This window comes from Frieseomelitta varia, unplaced genomic scaffold (genome assembly GCF_011392965.1).
Source record: "Frieseomelitta varia isolate USP_RPSP 00005682 unplaced genomic scaffold, Fvar_1.2 scaffold_493, whole genome shotgun sequence".
Classification (NCBI taxonomy): domain Eukaryota; kingdom Metazoa; phylum Arthropoda; class Insecta; order Hymenoptera; family Apidae; genus Frieseomelitta; species Frieseomelitta varia.
Genome location: NW_025110249.1, coordinates 582,963 through 604,560, shown reverse-complemented (window position 1 = coordinate 604,560; position 21,598 = coordinate 582,963). Strand labels below are relative to the sequence as shown.

At 37.7% G+C, this 21,598-nt stretch overlaps 1 protein-coding gene across 3 annotated transcripts in view; it reads left to right on the top strand.

Moving 5' to 3' along the window:
* The window catches only part of LOC122533070 (protein TANC2), a 66,984-nt gene extending 45,560 nt beyond the window's left edge, over positions 1–21,424 (top strand). For 2 of the 3 annotated variants that reach the window (XM_043662434.1, XM_043662435.1), the window contains 15 exons: positions 10,000–10,370; positions 10,737–10,860; positions 11,285–11,428; positions 11,544–11,684; positions 12,405–13,034; positions 13,605–13,936; positions 14,015–14,293; positions 14,771–15,214; positions 15,399–15,605; positions 15,963–16,229; positions 16,324–16,619; positions 16,752–17,200; positions 17,702–18,003; positions 18,584–19,003; positions 19,897–21,424. In XM_043662434.1, coding sequence (XP_043518369.1) covers positions 10,000–10,370; positions 10,737–10,860; positions 11,285–11,428; positions 11,544–11,684; positions 12,405–13,034; positions 13,605–13,936; positions 14,015–14,293; positions 14,771–15,214; positions 15,399–15,605; positions 15,963–16,229; positions 16,324–16,619; positions 16,752–17,200; positions 17,702–18,003; positions 18,584–19,003; positions 19,897–20,199 — 4,709 coding nt within the window. In that variant the 3' untranslated portion in view covers positions 20,200–21,424. The remainder of the gene's footprint in view (positions 1–9,999; positions 10,371–10,736; positions 10,861–11,284; positions 11,429–11,543; positions 11,685–12,404; positions 13,035–13,604; positions 13,937–14,014; positions 14,294–14,770; positions 15,215–15,398; positions 15,606–15,962; positions 16,230–16,323; positions 16,620–16,751; positions 17,201–17,701; positions 18,004–18,583; positions 19,004–19,896) is intronic. The other variant, XM_043662436.1, reaches the window with a different exon arrangement.
* Positions 21,425–21,598: the final 174 nt, after the last annotated feature.

Here is a 21,598-nt window from a genome sequence, read left to right as displayed (position 1 = left end):
TGTTTTTATTTTATTATTATATATATAAAAATATTATATATATATATATATATATATATATATATATATATATATATATATATATAGTTTAGATAAGATCGAATATCGATCGTGTATATTTTACTTTGCAGTAATATGTATTACTGAAGCTGGATATAAATCTCTTTCGTTTATGCTGATTTTTAAAATTGTTAATTTCCAGCAATGGAAATTAAACTTTCTTTTATTAAAATGCGCCGTCTGATAAAATTGAAAAGTACGTTCAATTAAAGGAAGCAGACATTTTATGTTTTTATCTCCCAACATTCCTTATATTCTATGGCCTGTGATTAATGCTTGATATTATATATCTTCTCACGAGCTCCACTTGAAGAGTTAATTGTTTAACGGAATATTTACTGCAACTAGTCTATGGTTTCACCTGGTTCACAGGTCTATGATCAAATTCCTTCGACAAGTTCTCCTTATGATTCATTTTAATATCGACGATAATTATCGACAATTAAACTTTATCACACGGAAAGGAAATTAAAATGGAGATCATGAAAGTACACGATATAACGAGAGAAGAATTTATCTATATTATTTTTTACCCCAGAAATGCATTTCTAATAAATCTGTAGAATTTCGAGCGAAAAAATTACGAATCTATCGTTCTAAACAATTATAATGTTAAAATGAAGGTACATAGTGTAAATAAGAATATATAAATTTTAATAAAATATATCGGTAAATATATAAATTTATTTAAAATATATAAAATTTTATAATATATAAATATATAAATTTATATAAAATATATAAATTTTAATAGAATATATCGATATGAATATATAAACACAATATAGACAAAATAAAGTTAAATATAAAATTAAATTTTCATTCTTCAGTGTACGTACACATGTGTGCGAAATATCATACGCAAGTATTCAATAAGGTTTCTCGTCACTAGCGTAACGTTAAATTCGTTAAATCACGATATTGTGAACGGTATTAAAAGACGTCAAAACGAGCTGCAGTCGTTTGCAAACGAGTTGCTCGCGCAATTAAAGAACGGTCGAGTAATTAAAGTGAAGAAAGGACACAGCGAGTAACCGCACGCTTTCCACACAATGCAAGCAGCGATTAACATACCTAATAGAGTCGCGGTTTCGACACGAGGCTCGCTACGGCGAGACAGAGCAACGACACTCCGGGTTATTAATCGCAGTCGCGTCGTTGGGAATACGTTGCACGCTCGTCACAAGGAAATTATCGAGTCCTCTTCACTACGATCCCCATACAACAGATTGAACTTTTGCACGGAGAACGATGGAATTCTGTTGGAAGAGTGTGGTTGAAAATGTCTCGTGTTTCATCTTGCGAAAGATGATCTCAAGCGAACCCTGTATTGTATTTTTCTTAAATTGTTGAACCGTTAAAAGAATACCTCAACCCTGAATGAAATGTAAAAAAAATATTCTTATCGGTGTACATAATTTTTTATTAGCAAAGATATTATAAGTTCCTTTTCTAAATTCCTAAATTAGAAATTTATTTCCTAAAGTGAAATAATAATCAGGGTTTTACGCGTAATTTTTACATACGTTTGCACAGAGTTCAAATAATATGGAAAAGTGCATGAAGTGTTTCATTACATTCTGTAATATGTGTTGTGTAAAACAATTTTCTATCTTTTGAATTATTGTCCTCAAAAATATAAATTTCCTTAAAAATCTGTAGTTCAAATAATTAATGTTTCAGTCGCTCTGAGAACGGATAATTTTCATAAGAAGTCATCGACCAATTTTAGAAAATAGATAATTCCTATGATTTCAAATAGGGTCATACATCATCAATTTTCTTTACTTTTTTGGTACCTACGTGGAGTTGATCGGTTTGGTTTCTGCGTCACTCACTTACAGGAAATATTCCAAAGAATTTAATTAACCAATATATTTCACTGATTATCGCGTCGTTAATATGAATCATGTAATCTGCTTTCAAAATATAGATTCATAACCGAATTTAGCACAAACCTAGAAGCAAATTTACAAATCTTTCTATTAAAATTCGATTCTGTCCTTTTTTACAAGATTTTCTCATTCTTACCACTTTCTTTTCAGATGGTGTTTTAGTGTTCAGTCAATACAAAGTTTTACCAATTTTTCCACGATTTTCCTCAATTACTATAAAGTATAATACTATAGTATAATAGCGTTGTATTTAGCTATACAATTTTTTATCCCCGAAAGAAGCATGCAAATTACACAGTACAGCGGCCTTTATGGTTAATTAATTTCTAGATAAATTATAGTGCTCGAATCGGTGTCGATTCGTCCTCTTCCACTTAGGTCCGCGTTAACCGAGCAAACGCTGCTTTCCCGGTTTTCCAATTAGCCCGGTTTTCAGAGGCAGTTCTTTTCACTCTACATTCCCTGACGAAGAAGTTAACCGATCGATATTCCAGGAATTCCTTTTGGCATTCAATTTGAATCTCGAGAAAGTCGCTTGTTTTAGTCTCGAACGATTTTATCCCGATTTGTTTTTCATCTATCCATACCACCAGAATCCACAATCTATTAAAACGATCGTCATTTTGATCATTTTCTATTATCTAATTTTTTCTTCTGTAACTTTTTAAGTCTTTAGAAAATCTTATTATTTGTCTATAAAAATTATTTAAATAGATTAATAGACACATAAAAGGCTATTCTTTCACAGCGCTGATCGATGTCTCTCCTTTCGTGAAAGATAATATTTAAAATAAAATTGAAAAGGACTCAAACGTTTCTAAAACCATTCACAAATTTTTTTTTCACAATTAAAATCACTAGTCTTAAAATTTCTTCTTTGCAATCACTTTCTAAAACTTGGCTTGTGACTTTTTGCCACCATTTTATTTAACTTTAAACGTTAGAGTTAGACGACGAAAAGTTGGGATTTCTTGAATCTTTATGGTTCAGAGTTCAATAAAATAGTGAGAAAGAAAGTTGTGCTGCAGGTTTTGTGGGATCGTTGTAAAAGATCTTCAACCTTCAACCTTCAAGATCGTGATGGACTTATAATCATGAAAAGTGTTCAATGTTTTGAAGACGTTTAAATGTTTAACAATTTTCAACAATAAAATATTCTTACTTTTACGTCAGCTTGTATAGAGTCCAGTGACTTTTTCGGTCAGACTGGCGTCATTTCGTAGCCTCCCGGTATATCAAAAGACGTCGATTTAAATACTACAGCCGTAGGCGAGACGCGGTAGGGTAACTTTCTCTCACTCTTCAGAGTACCGAATAACGATTATTACTCTGAAACCAAAACGGTCACCGGATTGCCGGTGATCTCCATTCGTCGGACGTCTATACTCTCTTTGCACCATCTTTTTTATTTTTTGGCCTCTTCCTTTAATCACTCTTTCTTTCCAAGCAAGCGATTGTTCCTTTTTCAATTTCACGGAACTGCTGTTAAAACTCATTTAACATTAATTAAAGCACGTTGTGAGATAAATTTTGCAAGGAATATGTTGTACAACACTTTGGGAATGCGAGAATTTTGTTTCGGAATTATTGATATTGCAATATACAATGGCGGATGAAGCGAACTTTAAAATCCAAACAACAGGAGGTATAAATCTCTGCTGAATTGCTTATCCACCGAGAAATTCTTATAAATGCACTAAATTCGTTGAACTTTTATTACTACGAATATTGTTTAAACATTGAATAACATTGCTATGATTGAAATATTATTTAGACATTGAAAAACAATAATAAGAGGAATGAATGAACTTTTATCGGTGATAAACTGTTGCGGAACAATTAAAATGTAAAACTTCAAGGAAATCTTATTTATATTCATTTATATATACACCTTATTCATATCTATATTATCCTTATTCTATATATATTATACTTTATATTTTAGAAATTCAAATGATTTTAGTTTTTTTTTTTTTGTGAAATGTAGTGGGTACGAATTAAAGCTTGTGTCTTTAAAGTGCGTTGCAAATTTTTCTTTTACTCTCTGCATTTTATTTTGTAAAATGTAGATGTAATAATTTTTCTTAATAATATATAATATACCTTATTTATATCTATATTTTACAAGATAAAATGCAGAGAATAAAAGGAAAATTTGCAACGCACTTTAAAAACACAAGCTTTAATTCGTACCCACTACATTTCACAAAAAAAAAAAAAAAAAAAGAAAATCATTCAAATTTCTAAAATCTATCAAATTTCTATAAAGAATTACCGATCGACCATTTTCACCACAGTGTCAAATGTATCTTTTGTATCGCCAAAACCTGTCCTTCGAAGGAACCTCGTGTCAAAAACGAGAACGAAAGCAGCGTAAATGAAAAACCGTGTTCCCCTCTTGGCCGGTATCTCGATTCGGGTCAACCAGTCGGCGACGGGGTACCGATTTACGAGGACGCAGCGTGGCCCGGGAGCAAGAGAGCGCAACGGAGAACGGAAACAGCGAGCTGGGGAGACCAGGACAGGTGGTCTCTGGTGCGGACGTCGTTCTGCTCCGTTCCCTCGACTCGTGAACGGGCTTTAATCGCGGCCGTTCTCGCTCCGTTGCTCGACCACGTCGTATTTCATCGCTGTCTCGCCGAGACTCTCAGTTCGAACGTAGATATACCAACAGAGAGCCAGAAAGAGAGAGAGAGAGAGAGAGAGAGAGAGAGAGAGAGAGACAGAGGAAGAGATAGGTTCCAGAGGGAACAAGCTCGATTTAACCGAGACTTTACGATCCTCCAAGAGGGAGGATCAATTGAAAATTGAACCCAAACATCACGATTCGTACTCTCCATTTGTTCATTTGTGCGGAATTTCACCGGGAGATTCAGTTGGATTACTTTGATTAAAGATTCTTATATATTTTAGTATATTATAAATATTTAGTATTATTAGTATATTTCAGCATATCATAGTTATCTAGTATATATTTCAATATATCACAATTACTTAGTATTATATTATATTATTAATTATTTAATTATAAAATTTTACTTAAACAATTACTTGTTTTTATATTTTTGTCTAAAAAACACGATTTTGTATCTAATTGTATTAATATATATATATATATATATATATATATATATATAAAGTTTAATATAATCAAATCAAATTAATATATATATATTAATTTAGTTATATTATATTAAACCTAATTAATATTTATATATATATAAATTAAGTTAAATATAATTTAATTAAATTAACACATATATATATATATATATATATGTATATATAAATTAAGTTTAATTTGATATTTTTTTAGTGGTATCTTTAAAGTTTGAGAAATATTTGCATCATTTTTCAATGGAATTATACCATATCTATAATGCTATGAATCGTTTCTTTGACTTCACGCGCTATAAAATCGAAACGCAAAAGCATGTCACCACGGCTATGGTTGACCAAAGGGAATGCATGAGGAATGCAGAACCATTTGTTGATATCAATCCGCGTAATCATGCTCCTGACTGCTTAGCATACTAACGACTAAAATGGAACTGAAAAGAATCATCATAAACAAAACGATATCATACTATCATTTCTAATACTGAGTCGATGTTTAAAATTTTAAGCAACAGGTATCTTTTTGTCAAATTAATTATATTTCTTGCACCACAATTAAATACACATTAATGTTACTACTGGCTTGATTATTTTAATGAGCGCGTGATTTCATAGAAACAACTTTTATCAAAACTCTGTCAATCTTGTAACGCTTAATTTTTTAAAGCTTTGAACAACAAATGACTATAAGTGTCTTATATTCATATACCTACAAATAGCAACACCTTGCCGTACTCAGCTTTTGGAAATTAAAAAATTCTAAACGTTTTGTCCGGTTATTCGCCCGTCGCAAGAGTGTTAAACGGAAGTCACTGTGCAACAATAACAATAGGAACTCTATACGGTTCACGTCGATAAGGAATCGGGTCATTTTCCACGAAAGTGTCGACGCGGCGTCGTAATTCTCGCGGTTCGCGGAATAATTGGAGAAAGTTGAAAAGCGACTGGTGGGGAAAGGAAGGTCTGCCCTATGATCCCTCCCCCCGGAGAGAAAAGTACGAACAGGCCAGAGGGGGAAAAAAATGCAAGAAGCATTTACAAAGCATCGAGAAAGAGAGAAAGAGAGAGAGAGAGAGAGAACTCCCACTCGATCGAGCCTTTTGATGTTTCGAATAACCGTCACGGTCTAGGAAACGTGGGAATAATAGATGCCGGATTTACACGGTTCGCGGCGCGCCGAGTTCTCTCTTGTGTTCGACCACGATGCTCGTTCTCACCTTGTTAGATCGAGCGAAGGGGTAGGCGGCCGTGTTGCAGCTAGAACAAAAAGAAAAAAAATGGCGGCGAGCCGAAGAAGACCATTAAATTACAATAGAAAATGCCAGCAAGTGAAACGTGTCTGGATCGTGACTATCGGCCCGCCGAACGAGGGAAAAAAAACGGAGCTGGGATGGATATAGTTGGAACGAGAGCGCCTTCGTCGATCGAGCTTCTTCCTCGAGCGTCGACAAAAACTGCTGTTCTCGCATAATCCACGATAGCGAGAGCGAAGAAAAAAAGAAGAAAGAAAGAAAAGATACATGGAACGAATCTGCGTCGTTCGTCTCGTAAACGTGTAATCGTCTGTATTTGACTAATCGGTACGACGGTGTCCTCTGTGAAGAAAAAAGTCTCCGGGATGTTTTATTTATTGAGTTGTCTTGGGTTCGCTGAGTGTTGTATAAAGAAATTTTTTTTTTTGAGAGACAGGTGATTTATTTCCGATAAGTTTATTTAGAAGAACGAAGACGACTGTGGGTAATTTACTACGAGTAATAATAAAGTTTAAGATAGATTAGAAATACAGGTGCCTATGCCTCAATTACCTGTGAATCGTATCAAAAAAGAAAAAAATTTCAATATCGATCGTCGTGAATAATTCACTACGAATAATAATAAATTTTAAGATAGATTAGAAATACAGGTGCCTATGCCTCAATTACCTGTGAATCGTATCAAAAAAAAAAAAAAAAAATTTCAATATCGATCGTCGTGACTGAACAGAATGTGAGTTTCTCAAACAAAAATTTGCATCTTTTCGTCTCGCGTCATTTAATTATCCGAAGAGAATCAATCAATTTTCAAATCCTAGAGCTAATAATTCCTACGACTCTAAAATAATGAAACAGCTGAGTGATTTATCGCCGTGGAAGCGCGTTAAATCGCGTGGAAATTACATCGATGAAGTGTATATAACGTAATATTTGAAAGAAACGAAGCGATGTTAAAGGGAACGACGGTCAACAGGCAGGAAGTTAGAATACGCGTAGGAACTTACACGAGAAGATAGCCGGGGCAATTAACGGAGACGCTAGATCACCGTTAATTAAAATATGCCTACGTGTATACATTTGCCGAACGGAAGAAAGGTAAAAGTTTCAACAGATCTTGCGGACGTTTCCTCGACCTTCGACTTCTTCTCGGCTCTCGGAACTCCTCTCTTTCTGTCCATAAATCTCACGGAACTGCCGATGCGAGGAAGAAGATGGAAACTGGATATACACACGCGGCGGAAATGCGTGAATCAGTGATGCCTCCGGAGAAAACGACATCGTTGTACGAGTTTACCGTGGAAGCGACTGTGTGTGATTATCCTCTCTCCGTTTCTGCGTCTCTTCTGGGTGCGTTGACCCAGCTTACGGTAACCGAGGCGGTGTGTTGCACCTGCTTCGACGTCGACTTACCGGTATAAAGGGTCGTGCGACCCGAATTATTTTCTTTCTTTCGTCGCGTCATCCCGCGAAATCGCGCTTCGACTCGAGCTGTTCGATCAGCGTGTCGCAGATTATCCTGCATTACGGTACACTTATGCGGCGGTATACGTGAACACGACCGTGGATTCGGAGAAGCTAATTTTACAGACTTTGATGCTCTTGCCAGAGATTTTAATGGGCCGCGGAATTTCTAGACAGCCAGTCTGTTGCTGTTTTTCTATAAATATGTTGCGACATTCTTAATGGACTTTATTAATCTTTTCTAACTATTTTAATAAGTTATTACATTTATTCGCTGTCGAAGTATGGTCGTTTTTTTCTTTCTCTCTCTAAAAGTTGTATACTTGTAACTTAATTAATTAATTAATTATTAACCCTTCATCCTTAATCCTCGAGTTCGCTTTAATTTCATTGCTTGTTGTTTCTCAAATCTTTCGCGAATCTTCATGTTTCTCGGAACCGTGTACCATCCTGTCATTTAATAGGCATAGACTGGTCGCATCCTCGCCCCTAGCCGTTCAATTACACAAAGTAATCGCGGCGGTACCGCCCACGTCTTAACTGCCTCAACTGCTCACCGTGATCGTATTAATCTGCAATTTGCATAGCTCGACCCATTCAACGCGCCCTGGGTTCCTTCCTCTCCTCCTCCACGAACATCCAACCATTTTCAACGTCCTCTTTGGTACACTTGATAGCAGGGATATTGTAAATGAGGTCATAAATTAAAGCATCAAGAGGAGTCACCGATTAATTTAACTGCCGTTCAGGCCAATCAGTAGAATTGTACATTTACGTATATATATAGGTATGAGACCAATAGAAATATCTCAAGTTTCAGATCGTCGTCGTTGCAAACAAAATTGCGTATCATCTTCACAAACACTATCAAAAATATTTAAATTACATATACGATATTACCCGATCCTAAATCAAGTCTTGAAATCTTCTATATACTTCTATATACATTTTCGAAACAACGCATAAACATTAACACCTGACCAATTTTATAATCTCGCTACGTATCTTTCGCATCGTGAATATCGTAGAGAACAAACTCCGATACGAGCGTAAACATAATTTTCCCTGTCGTGGAAAGGATCCGTCGAAGCCATTAACCTGGCGCTGCCATAAATTCCGCGGTGGATGACATACGGTACACACGTATGTAGCAATGCTACGTCGAATCGATCGAGAATCAAGGAATAGAAGCGCCAGCAGGTTCCGCGTATGTACACACGCAGGAAGGATAAAGACGACGACGAAGGGGAGGAGGCACGCGAGGAGCAGGTCTTCTCTTGACCTCACTTTCTAGAATCCTTTAAGTATATGGCGCCTTCTCGTACGGCTACGGTTCGTTTATCCATTATCGATGAACGAACTACGGCCGCTTCCCTGATACACACGACGTGTCTCTACTAACCGAGATACCAGCTAGTGTCCCGTACAGATTCCTCGTGACAGATGGTCCCTCTGGCTGTCAAACTCACTGGCTCGTGTGCTAAGTGGAACGTCTGACTTCGATTCGCGTTTCATGAGGAAGTCGTGGCCCCGTACCGTTCTTCCCCCCCCCCCCGCTTCCGCTTCTTCTTCGTGTGCCTCTCGAGGCACGCGCAAACATGAAGATCGCGAGCAACCATAGAGAGATCACAGAAACGTGTATTAAAGAATTAAGGATCCATATCTTTAAATAGTGTGTCAAAAATATTATACTATGAATAATATAATATAATAATATAATATTATAATATAAATGATATATATAAAATGTATATAAATTAAATAAAAATGTATATAAATTAAATATTAATATATAAATATTAAATTAAATTATTAAAATAAATAAATATTAAATTATAATATTAATATATAAATATTAAATTAAATATTAATATATATAAAAATATTATACTATAGTATTAATGTTATACTTTTTATATGAATATTGTATACAGTTTTTAGTATACACACGTCTTTCATAAAATTGAGTATTAAGTATCGAAGAGTGTAAACGTTTCACTTCATTAATTTTTTTTCAATTCAAATATTTTAATCATTTCACTATACGTTTCGATAAAGTTAGTACTATACACCATTCCCGATCTTACTGTATAATAAAAGTGTGCTCATACATACTAAATTTACCTACATACAAATTTATATATATATATTTCACAAATTATCATTCGATCGTTCAACAAAAGAATTGTTACAAATGAATAAATCTCTTGCAGATCTGGCCCAGATCCGAGCGCTGGTGGAGTCCACGGGGATGCTGGGTGGTTCAACCTGTCCATCCTGCGAGATGCCGTTCGACAAGGGGAAGAAACGTCGACTGATCGACTCTTGCGGGCACGAACGTTGCTATTCCTGCTTGTTCCGCAGCGAGGCTTGTCCGCTTTGCCTTCGAGCGGACTTCAACGACGACGACTGTTTGGAGGGACCCTTCAGGGAGGGGTTCACCGGCTCCTCCGGGCCCATGTCCATCCTCGCGCCCACGGATGGCTGGATCGATGAGTCATCAACGGTGAACTCTCTATGCGGCAGCCCCAGACCGCGTACGAAAGTCACCACGAGAGCCAATCTTCCTTCGAGAGTCATGCACGTAAGCATCCTCGTCCCGTCGTCCTCTTCGAATCGAGCCGAGTAACACTTTCTTCACGCGGATCCCTCGAACACTTTGAATCGTGCCTCTCGATCGTTGGAATGCCTAGGTCATTTTTCTCGCTATTGTTCGATGCTTGTCCTCCTGCGGTTGATTGCAGTCAAAGAAACGATGTCAATTAGAATGGTTTAGAAAGTAAGAACCTAAATATTCTTCGCCGCAATGCGAGTTTTCTGCCGAGCTTCTCTTACGTGCAATTAGAAAATATATGTAAATATGCTTGGAATGGATTTAAACGAGGATTCCAAGTTGATTTGTTTGTTAAGTAAAGATAAAGATTGCTTAGATTTGGTTTGTTCTATTTAGCAAAGAGACACGGACGAATGTGTCTCTTTCATGGCGATGGCCAAGGGTTTGAAGAATAAGCCACCGGCGCTTCCGGAGTCCTCGTCGTCGCAGGGTCGACAGAAGCTTCAGATGATGACACAGAGTACGTAAATTAAACGTTAACGCTTCTTGAATCATCAACACTACTATATATTATGGCTCATTTGCAAGTCAATTGATAGAAAAATACAAGTTTCGTAAGCAAGGGAGAGATTTTTTTTAAGATCACGTGTATTCATTTAACATAATCGTGAATAAGTTTACGAAACTCCCGAGATAAGGAAGCATAAGCAACATGTAAATCGGGGAAGTTCTCTAGAACAGGGCCCCTCAAGATTAAAAATTAATGAATCACACATACACAATATACTTCGCATATTATAACAACGACCTCAACGTTCGTTCACTCTTCATATTGCAACAACATTCACTCAATAACTTCCTGTTCGAAATCATTCAATAACAAGAGAAGCACCCTGTACGAATGAATAATATTTACAAAATACGATGTAAAATTGCAACAACAGGTTGTCCAACGCCACCGAATCAAAGGAAGAGATTCTTCCTGAACCCGAAGGTCCTCAGGAGCTCGTTCGTTCCCCAAAGATCGTCGAGACGAGGAGCATCCTCTCCAGAGCCAGTCGCGAACGACAATCCCTCCGCCCTGTCAGGTAACGTTCAACTGGAAATCACCGTTAACCACTTCTAATAAAATAGATAACCACGTAACGGAATAGGGAGACTGCTTACCAGTAATTATTAATGATAAACCAACCACGGGTGTAGCATGGATGGCCACTTCTTGGGAGGGGAAATCTCGATGGCCGGGTGTAGTGCTCGGGAAAATCAAATCGTTGTGGAGCAACAGTCAAGGGACGGCGAACGATGGGTTGAACCAGCTCATCGACCCGAGGAACAAAGTCACAGGCAGGGAGAACACTTTAAAAAAGAATCGAGTGTGCATCATCTCTCACTCTCGTGTGTTTAGAATCGATAAAATCGTATTGTATTGTACATAACCGGTATTGCTCGAATGGCACTCACGCGTTGTTCCGTTGTTAAATAATTTCTTGTAGCATTGGCACTTATCCTATCCACCCTCACACTTCCGGTAGAGCACTTGCAAAGTTTGAAGCATGCACGGAGACGTCGATTAGTACGATTAGTCTGTGTGTGTTTGTGTGTGTTTGAAGCACGAATTTTTTTCCTGTACAGTTTTCAGTGAACAATAATCGAAATCTTCTTAATTCTTAACCGGTGTAGTACGAGTTGAATTTACGTGAAATTAAACTGTGGCCATTTATATATAGAAATTCGTGATAAATTTTCTCCTATGTATCTTTTTATTTTTCCTGAGAATGAGCTGTCACATCTGTCGCCAGTTATCAACTAAGCAGTTGTTAGTTGAGTTATCAATTTTTTGATCGTTATCCATTAATACATTATTCGTCGTCTAAACTATCGTCGCGCCAATGAAAAAATTAATCCATAACAGAAGTTCTACGTAGGGACAAAGTCAGTATGGATTCTGCATCTTGAAAACACGTGTTTCTGTGTGGTTTTTATTTTGTGCATCTTTCTTACTCTTGCACCCACGCCCATGCTCACTCCATGGTCTAACAACCCAAATGTTCTTTCTTTTCTCAGACGATGAAGGAGGTTACGTGAAGCCTTTGTCCTCGAAGACGAGGAAGTCGTCTCAATCCGACCTTCACATGAGGCTGGGCCTTCTTCTTGGATCAAATCACACCCGAGCGAGCAGCAATGTAGACACGACCGATCTACCTGGTACTTCGAATCGTTCCAGTGCAGGTGCATGCCAATCTAGAGTGCCAATCCAAGGTCACGATAGTTCAGCAGCCTCGTTCAGCAGTCTGACCAGCTTCGAGACTCAAACTCTGGCATCGACGAACACCAGTCCAGTGTCCACGTTGACTGGAACGTCGAGCGAAGCTGAAGCTGCCGCAGCTTCGCGGTGCCCGATCAAACCAAAATCGAAGGTGAAAGGGAAGAGCAAGTCCAGAGACTGTGATAGCGCTGGAAGCTTGGCTTCCATCTCCACGTCGGTTTCTGCGTCTACGTCTATGTCGATGTCGATGTCCGTTTCCGTTTCGGGCTTGTCGAACGGCAGCACGAGCCCTCTTACTCCTAGAAGACATTCCGTGAACGCCTCGCAGCCTGGCCAGAGCGACGAGCTCGGCCAATTTAAAAATAGACGGTCCTGCGCCAGGAGATCGGCCAGAGCTGGGAACATTAAAGGAGCCGTAGATACGAAATGTAAGTGTCACGAACGTTTGAAGAACGCAGTTTCAAGAATGACACCCGACAGACAAGCTTGTCTTTATTCTGAAATTTTCCTCGAGTGACGTTTGAAAGTTGAAAGTTGCAAAAAGACATTACTCGAGAATATTTCATTCGAATAAAATAGATTTTTCTATGATTTGTGAAGTGTAATCTTGATTCGTAAATTTAATTCCTTGCGCTGGCAACTGGTTGCGCGGACCGTAACGAGCGACCGAAATCGTTATACGATAATTCGTCGCTTTCTTCTTCTTTCGAACTCGTCGGTATGATATCACTGAATAGAAACAAACTTATCGTTAGTTTTGCCCGGGTTACATTTAAATATATATACTTGAGACTGAGAAAACGTCGCAATTTGGGACAAAAGATTCTCGACGTGCGTAGCAGGTTAAACAATTTTCAAATAACAAATAGTGATTAATCGATTTTTCTTCGAAAAAAATCATTATTCGCAGATATACCGTTGGATCTTATTCGTTATTAAAAATAACGTTCGTTCAGCTTTGATTGTGTGTCAACACTGAATCAATTGTTCCTTTTTAGTACGCTTTATACAACACCACGCAACGCAGTTGACCCTGAAGCCCCTATTCTTCGAAGTACCTCTACTAGAAGCCGATCCACTGTTCACTGGTCGCCAGTGGCTACTGCAGGAACTAGAATCGGTGGTGAACGGCTCCAGTCCCGGAGTTTTGATCTCTGGATCTCCTGGAACAGGAAAGACTGCATTGGTTCTGCAGTTGGTAGAACGTAGTTGTTTCGGAAGAAGACGGGAGCAGTCTCTCCCCTCGGAGATTAGCGAAGAAACTGACGAAAAAGAGAAAACTGGATGCACCCCGGCTTTACATGCTAGCATTCGTTACACTAATGAGAAGGTACATAAAAATGTCTCCATCCTCTTCTTTATAAATCAGAAATTCATAAACAATTGGTAAAAATTTTATTCTGAACAGGTTCGAGAATTAGCGTCCCACGTAGTAGCGTATCACTTTTGTCAGGCGGATAATAACAGTACCTGTTTGGTACCAGATCTGATTCACTCCTTGGCTGCGCAATTATGTCAAGCTCCTCAGCTCATATCCTATAGGGAATATTTGCTCTCTGAGCCCCATATACAGGGGTCCTTGTCGCAAAGAGAGTGCACTGTCGATCCAGATCTCGCGCTGTCAAGGGGTATTATCGAACCTCTGTCAACGTTAAAGAAAACTAACAGATTGCCTGACATCAATATGGTGAGTAAAAGAAGCAGTTGCAGAGCAATTTGAATTAGAAAAACAAAAAGTATATTTTTTTTTAATGTGGAAAAATTATATTTACCTTTCATCATAGAAATAATAATTCTAATTTCAAAGATAAATTTCTTCAATCTCTTTGATAAAATAATAATTTCGATATCTTCAATTCTTAATCCTATCTAATTTTGTACTTTATTTGTACATAATACATTGGAACAATTTTAATTCCAAAGATAAATTACAATCTCTTTAATAAAATAATAACTCTTACATAATAAATGATAATCTGACAAATAATATCTCTTTAATAAAATAATAACTCCAATATCTTCAATGTAAAAATATAATTTCGTATCTTAATTTTGTACTTTACTTGTACATAGTGTATTAGAACAGTTAGTAAATTTGCAGTTCTTTCAAATAAAATGCAAACTCTGATATCTCCAATATGAAGACGTAATTTCCACTCATCAGGTGATATTAATCGACGCCGTCTGCGAAGCCGAATACCACAGACCAGACCGAGGCGACACCATAGCCTCTTTCCTAACAAGGCACGCTCCCAATTTCCCTAGCTGGTTAAAAATCGTCTGCACAGTAAGGACGCACTTGCTAGAGTGTGCGAAACAGCTACCTTATACCAGAGTGTCCCTGGACAGAGCTCCGAACGATAACACTTGCAATAACGTGACCAGGGATCTGTCGGATTACATTGGATATCGATTAGCTCAGAGTCCCGCGATTCAAACGAACGTGACGGCGTCGGTAAACGGAAAGGCGGAATCATCGTGCAGCGCGAATCAAATGAGATTTGCCTCGCACCTACTCGCGTTAGCTAGAGGCAGTTTCCTCTTCGCGAAGCTGACGCTTGATCTTATTGAGAGTGGTCACTTGGTGGCTAAATCTGCCAGCTACAAGGTGAATAGAATTTCCTCTCTCTGTCTCAAGCTGTATAATTCTTTTCCGTGTAATTTTGAAGTTTTTTTTTTTTTTTTGTGTCATTTGTCAATTAAACAAATACGTTCGTCTATTGTTAAAGTGTTGTTGTTAGTATATGTATATATATATATATATATATATATATTTGAAATTTGTGTTTCAGGTACTGCCAGTTTCTCTAGCGCAGATTTTCCAACTGCACTTTAACCTCAGGTTCCCAACAACGACGTCCTTCGACAAGGTTCAACCCCTGTTAGCCGTCTGCTTGGCCGCTCTGTATCCTCTCACCTTGCCAGAGATCTTCTATTCGGTGAACTCTCTGAACACGAATCACTTCGTCTCATGGGAGGATTTTCTGCAGAGATTCAAAGTAAGTTCCCCTTGTATGAACGAGAACAAAATTGAAACAAAATTCTATAATGACACTGTTCGTTATTTGCTCTCGCTGTCCTCGAATGGATCAAGTAAGTGTCAAAAGTCTCCACTGTCATCTATAATGTGGACTGTTCTTGTAGCTTCCACATACACTAAATAATTTTTACGAAATGTCATTGCCGTTTCAAAGCTACAAACTACTAATAGCTAATATAAATATATTCCTATCAAACTGTTAAATATGTATTTGCGATAATCTTCAGTCCACCTATTCTTTCGTTGAACAATTGAACATTTCCCGTAACAGTGATATTCTTTCTTACTCAATCGCAACGCATTCTCTCGTTATCAGATGCTCTCTGGATTTCTCGTGAAACGTCTGGACAACACATACATGTTCTTCCATCCGTCGTTCAGGGAGTGGTTGATCAGGAGGGACGAGGGCGAATCGACCAAATTCCTCTGCGACCTGAGGCTCGGTCACGCAGCTATCGCGTACAGACTATCTCGTCTTCAGGCACCGTTAGACGGTGATAAAGCCCTCGAACTGGGTCATCACATACTCAAGGCGCACGTTTACAGAAGCGTTGCCCCGTGTTGGCCCTCGCGCGATCTACAGGTAACCAACCACTTGTTCTCTCTCTCTCTCTCTCATTTGCGTTCGTTACAATAGAATCGATTACGAAATCTGTTGTTTCTGTATCCCTGATCAGGCCATCTGGTTGGCATCGTCCACGGAATGTGTTTCTTCGGCGTTGTGCACGCTGAGGAATATCTACAGCCCGAATGTCAAGGTGTCGAGGTTGCTTTTGCTGGCAGGAGCATCTCCGAATCACGTCACCGAGTACCTGGGCAACGCACCAGCCCTTTGCATGTACGCCCACGAGGGCTCGGTGGAAATGGTCTCGCTGTTGTTGGAGTTCGGCGCTGACGTTGAACTGACGAATAGTCAGGGGTACACGGCGCTCTCGTTGGCGGCCGCTCGTGGCCATTGCGACGTCGTCAGAAGGTGAGCGAAGCTTGAATATGAACGTTATGACTTTATATGCTAGTTGACCAATTGTGGGAATTTGAAATTGAAACATAATAGCAAAGCAATATACATTCGTGAAATATAAAGAAAATGAAAATTCCACTTCAGATTAGCCGCTGCTGGAGCTTCACTGGGCCACACAGACATGGCTGGACAGTGTCCATTGGTTCACGCGGCGAGATACGGAAGATTATCGGTGGTCGGTTATCTCTTAGCTTGCGACTGGTTAGTTCCAACCAACGTAAGCGAAACGGAAGGATCTCAGGAAATTGGCAGAGAAGAAGCTGCTCAGCAGGCTGTGGTCGCTGCAGCGGCTCAAGGCCACGAGAACATCGTCGAATATCTGCTAGATATGGCCGAAGTGATCGTCGATCGTCCTGACACTTTGATAGGCGAGACTGCCTTGACTATTGCCGCTGCGAACGGTTCTACCGCCACTGTTTCGGCGTTATTGGCCCGAGGTGCGAGTCCAACCGCCGTGAACGCGAAAGGATTATCTCCATTAATGTTGGCTGCTAGAGAAGGACACTGGGGTACAGCTGAAAGACTCTTGCAGGGTGAGAAGTATTGAAAATTATTCTTATTAGAATATTATAGTAAATACGCAAATTACTATATAGTAAATATATAAATATAAAATACGTAAATATAAATACGTAAGTATAAAATACGTAAATTACTATATAGTAAATATAGAATATTTACTTTTATAAAAGAATTCGTATTCCATGTATAGTAAAATTATTGTAGTTTATATATAATAAAAATCATTTATAATGATCTATAGTAGTATAGCAAATATTTTTACAATATTAAAAGAATATATATATATATATATATATATATATATATTTTTGGTCAGTAAAATGTTGTCAAAACGATGTTTTAAAGAACTTTAAATGTTATATCATCATTAAAAATTACTGATTTCAGTTTCACCTTGAGCTTGCAATATGAAAACAAACTATGTTAAACATTTTCTTAAAACATTTTGTTAAAGATCATTTTGCTTGGATATAAGAGTCAAAAGAATGATTATGGGTACGAAATGATTGTAGGAACGCTATCAAGCAGCACGGATACCGATCTGGACGACGCAGCATCTCTCTTGGATCAACGAGATCCAGTTGGTCGCACCGCGTTAATGTTGGCTGCCTCGGAAGGCCATACAAATTTAATCGAACTGTTCTTGGATAAAAGATCTGTGTTAGAAAGTAGGGATAAGGAAGGCCTAACTGCTCTGTGCTGGGCCTGCGTAAGGGGAAGATTGGTCGCTGTACAAAATCTCATCGACCATGGCGCTGATGTCAATACTAATGATAATACTGGAAGAACTCCTCTGGACTTGGCTGCCTTCCAGGTAAGATATTTTCACGTTCTATTTTAATTTATGTTCTCTCAAACGTAAGCACATTGCACTATTGTATCGTAAGAAAAGAATATCGAAAGAAAGAGTTGAAATTAAATGTTAGATTTCTGGTTGACACTATTACCCTGTTACTATTAATCGTCAAGTATCAATTTATGTCTTTCCACGTTGTAGCCCTTCGTTGTATTGTGATACTTTCGTTGCGTTTGTTGTTAAGAAAAAAATCCATTCAAAGAGAGGCAAATACAATTTATTAGAGTTATTCCGAGTCTAGTTACCAGACTGCGGATTTTTAGAAAATTTGACAATTTGAAATTGCACAGAACGTGAGTACATAGTATGAAAAAAAGAAAGAATGCATGAAATATATGAAGCGTAATGCTTTTTGTAATATCTGACAACTTTATAAACAACTTTCTAGCGAGATTCTATTTTTTTTCTAAGTTGTGGTGCAAAAAAGATATATATAAATTTGCATAAAAATCCGCTAATTATACCATTATGTCGTTAATGGTAATTATTTAGAGAGTCACAATTCCGTAACTAACAATTGCGGTCGATATCTTCCCAGGGCAATCCGAAGCTGGTGCAATTGTTACTCGAGAAAGGAGCAGCGGTGGAGCATGTCGATCTCCACGGAATGCGACCTTTGGACCGAGCGATCGGATGTCGAAACATACCGGTGGTGCAGTGTTTCCTGCGCCGCGGAGCAAAATTGGGCCCCGCCACTTGGGCAATGGCCGCTGGGAAGCCGGACGTTCTGTTGATCTTGTTGAACAAACTGCTGGAGGATGGAAACGTGCTCTATCGGAAGAACAGGCTGAAAGAGGCGTCGCACAGATACGCGTACGCTCTTCGAAAGTTCCCAGCGTCGCCTGAAGAAGACTGCCAGGGGCAGGAGCAGGGTCACATGATGCTGCAACTGCAGACGTTTGCGCAACTCCGGCTGAATTTCTTGCTCAATCTCAGTCGATGCAAGCGCAAGATGAACGTGAGTATGGTTGCGTGTGGCGATTGAATGAACTAGGTTTCCTAATGCTTTCATTCATGGAGCTGAGCTATCTATAGATCGTAGTACGTTGCGTAAGTTTATTCCCTTCTTCGTATTGTAATGGAACAGTTTTTGAATGGAAATCGTGCAATTTCAAGAATATCTACATATATATATATATATATATATATATATATATATATATTTTTTTTTTCAGCTGAAAGTTTATATTTCAGCTGAAATCGTGAAATTTCAAAAAAAAATATATATATATATATATATAAAGTTTAATATATATATATATATAAAGTTTAATATATATATATATAAAGTTTAATATATATATATATATATATATATACACACACACACATATATATGAATATTCTGGAAATTCCACGATTTCTGTTGAAATATAAACTTTCAGCTGAAATATATATATATGGATATTCTTAAATTATTATATATATATATATATTTATATTTCAGCTAAATATTATATATTTCAGAATATTATATATTTCAGCTAAGAGTTTTTATCTATTTAATCGTATAATTATTTCCTTTCGTCTTGACAAAGATTCTTGAATAGATGAAGCTCTAGAATCGGTCTTTCTACATTGTAAATGTTTTCATTCAATTTTAAGTACAGTAGAAACTTATTTACCATCTCTTGTTATCTAAACAAAATAAGAGTAGTTATCCAAACTTTTCCATTATATGAGAAACCTTGTTCTCCAACGTATTCAGATAAACGAGGTTTTACTGCAATTCGTTTTATACATATTTTCCGCATTACATCGCAACAAAACAGTTCGCGGCAAATTTTCATCTAGTTTCACGAAACTTCTTACACAATCGATTTTCATTGTTCCGAACTTTTGCTCAAACAGGAATGCGCGGAAGCAATCGAACTCGCCGACGAGGCTCTGAAAGTTCGTCCAGTATCGTACGAAGCATTTTACGCGAGGGCAAAGGCACGGGTCGATTCGGATCTGTTGGAGGACGCGTTGTCGGACGTTCAAGAGGCATTGCAGATCGCACCGCCGCAAAATCGACAGGACCGACGTGTTCTTACCGCATTGAGAGAAGAAATAGCCGCCAGATTGGACGGTGCAGGGACCAGCAAAGGATCGATCGATTCTACCAGCAGATCTCGTCTTCGAGCCTCGGTCGATACTCTTACAGAATTGTAACTGTCGTTACTATCTCTGTCGTAGAAGACTGTCGATTCGTTGAAACAAATACTCTTTTTTATTAGAAGAACGACCATGGCGTAAGCTCGAGAGCTTTGCACGCGTATTTAAGTTACGAGTTGATTTTTCCTTTAGCTAAACTCGCGATTCCTCGAACATTTCTCTAGATTTTGGATTTTTATGCATTTGTAGGAAATTTTTAAATAAAAAAAAAAATTGCGTGTAATGTCAAAAAAAGAAAATGTATAGGTGTGTTCTATAGTATTTGGTAACACAATTCTCTACCAAGATTCTGTTTCTTTAATTGTATTCGCGAAAAGTGAAAATTTGCATAAAAATCCGCAGTCTGACGACGACCGTCGTGGTTTAAGATTTGCTTTCGAAATATTTGGAAGCAATAAGGTAATTGAAGTATCTCCATCTTTTATCTGTTTTTGTTTTTAATTTAACGACTCGTTGCGTACGTTATACGTACTCGAATAAATATTCCTTCACTTTTGCGTTTCCTTGGTTAATTTTGAAAATCAACAAGGATATATAAAATTTTCTACTTTCCTTTTTTCTCTCTCTGTGCAATTGTATTGCATGACCGTGTTAACGTTTCTGTACGACGTTCAAATTCGATTTCGAATCGAATGCAGAGTTTAATATATATACATTTTTTTACATATATATATATAAATATTTGTATTATATCACGCGTATGAGAAATTGGTTTTTAGTGTCGTTGTAATTTAAATGAAAGTTATTTAATTGTTCCCTCCTTTCTGTTCATTTCAGTATTCTTTCTTTTTAATATGCTATGTCAAAAAAAAAAAGGAAAAAAGCGCACGTAAAAAAAAAAAGAAAAAGAAAAGAAAGAAAAGAAACGTATACGTAAAAAAAAAAAAAGAAACGCGTCCGTAAAAAGAGAATTCTATTATTCCAGCGTTTTAAATATGTTGTTTAGCCAACAGATTGAAAATGGCTGTCCTATTTCCACGCGTGTGGAAAACGACACGCGCAACGATCTCGCCGACGTATTTATAACGCACTCGCTTGCCAAGCATTTAATTACACCTATTCCTCTGTAACACATTGCGATCAGATCGCGAGATCGATCGTATCCGAATTTACATTAATTTACGAAGCCAGCAGCACTGTTGCATGGACTTGAGACTACGATATTATTTATCTCTGCGTTGGAGCACAGAGGTTCGAAATAAACGAACTTTTTATTGAAAAAGAATTCATTTGTTGAAAACTCCTCACCTCACGGGTTATTTGGGATTCTTCAAGATCTTTAATCAAACTTGTCGTACAAAATAGTCTACAGTTTTCACTTTTTTTTTTTTTTTCTTGCAAGTAGATAGCACTATCTTATCAGATTATTATTCACTCCTATTCAGTGCAGAAATAG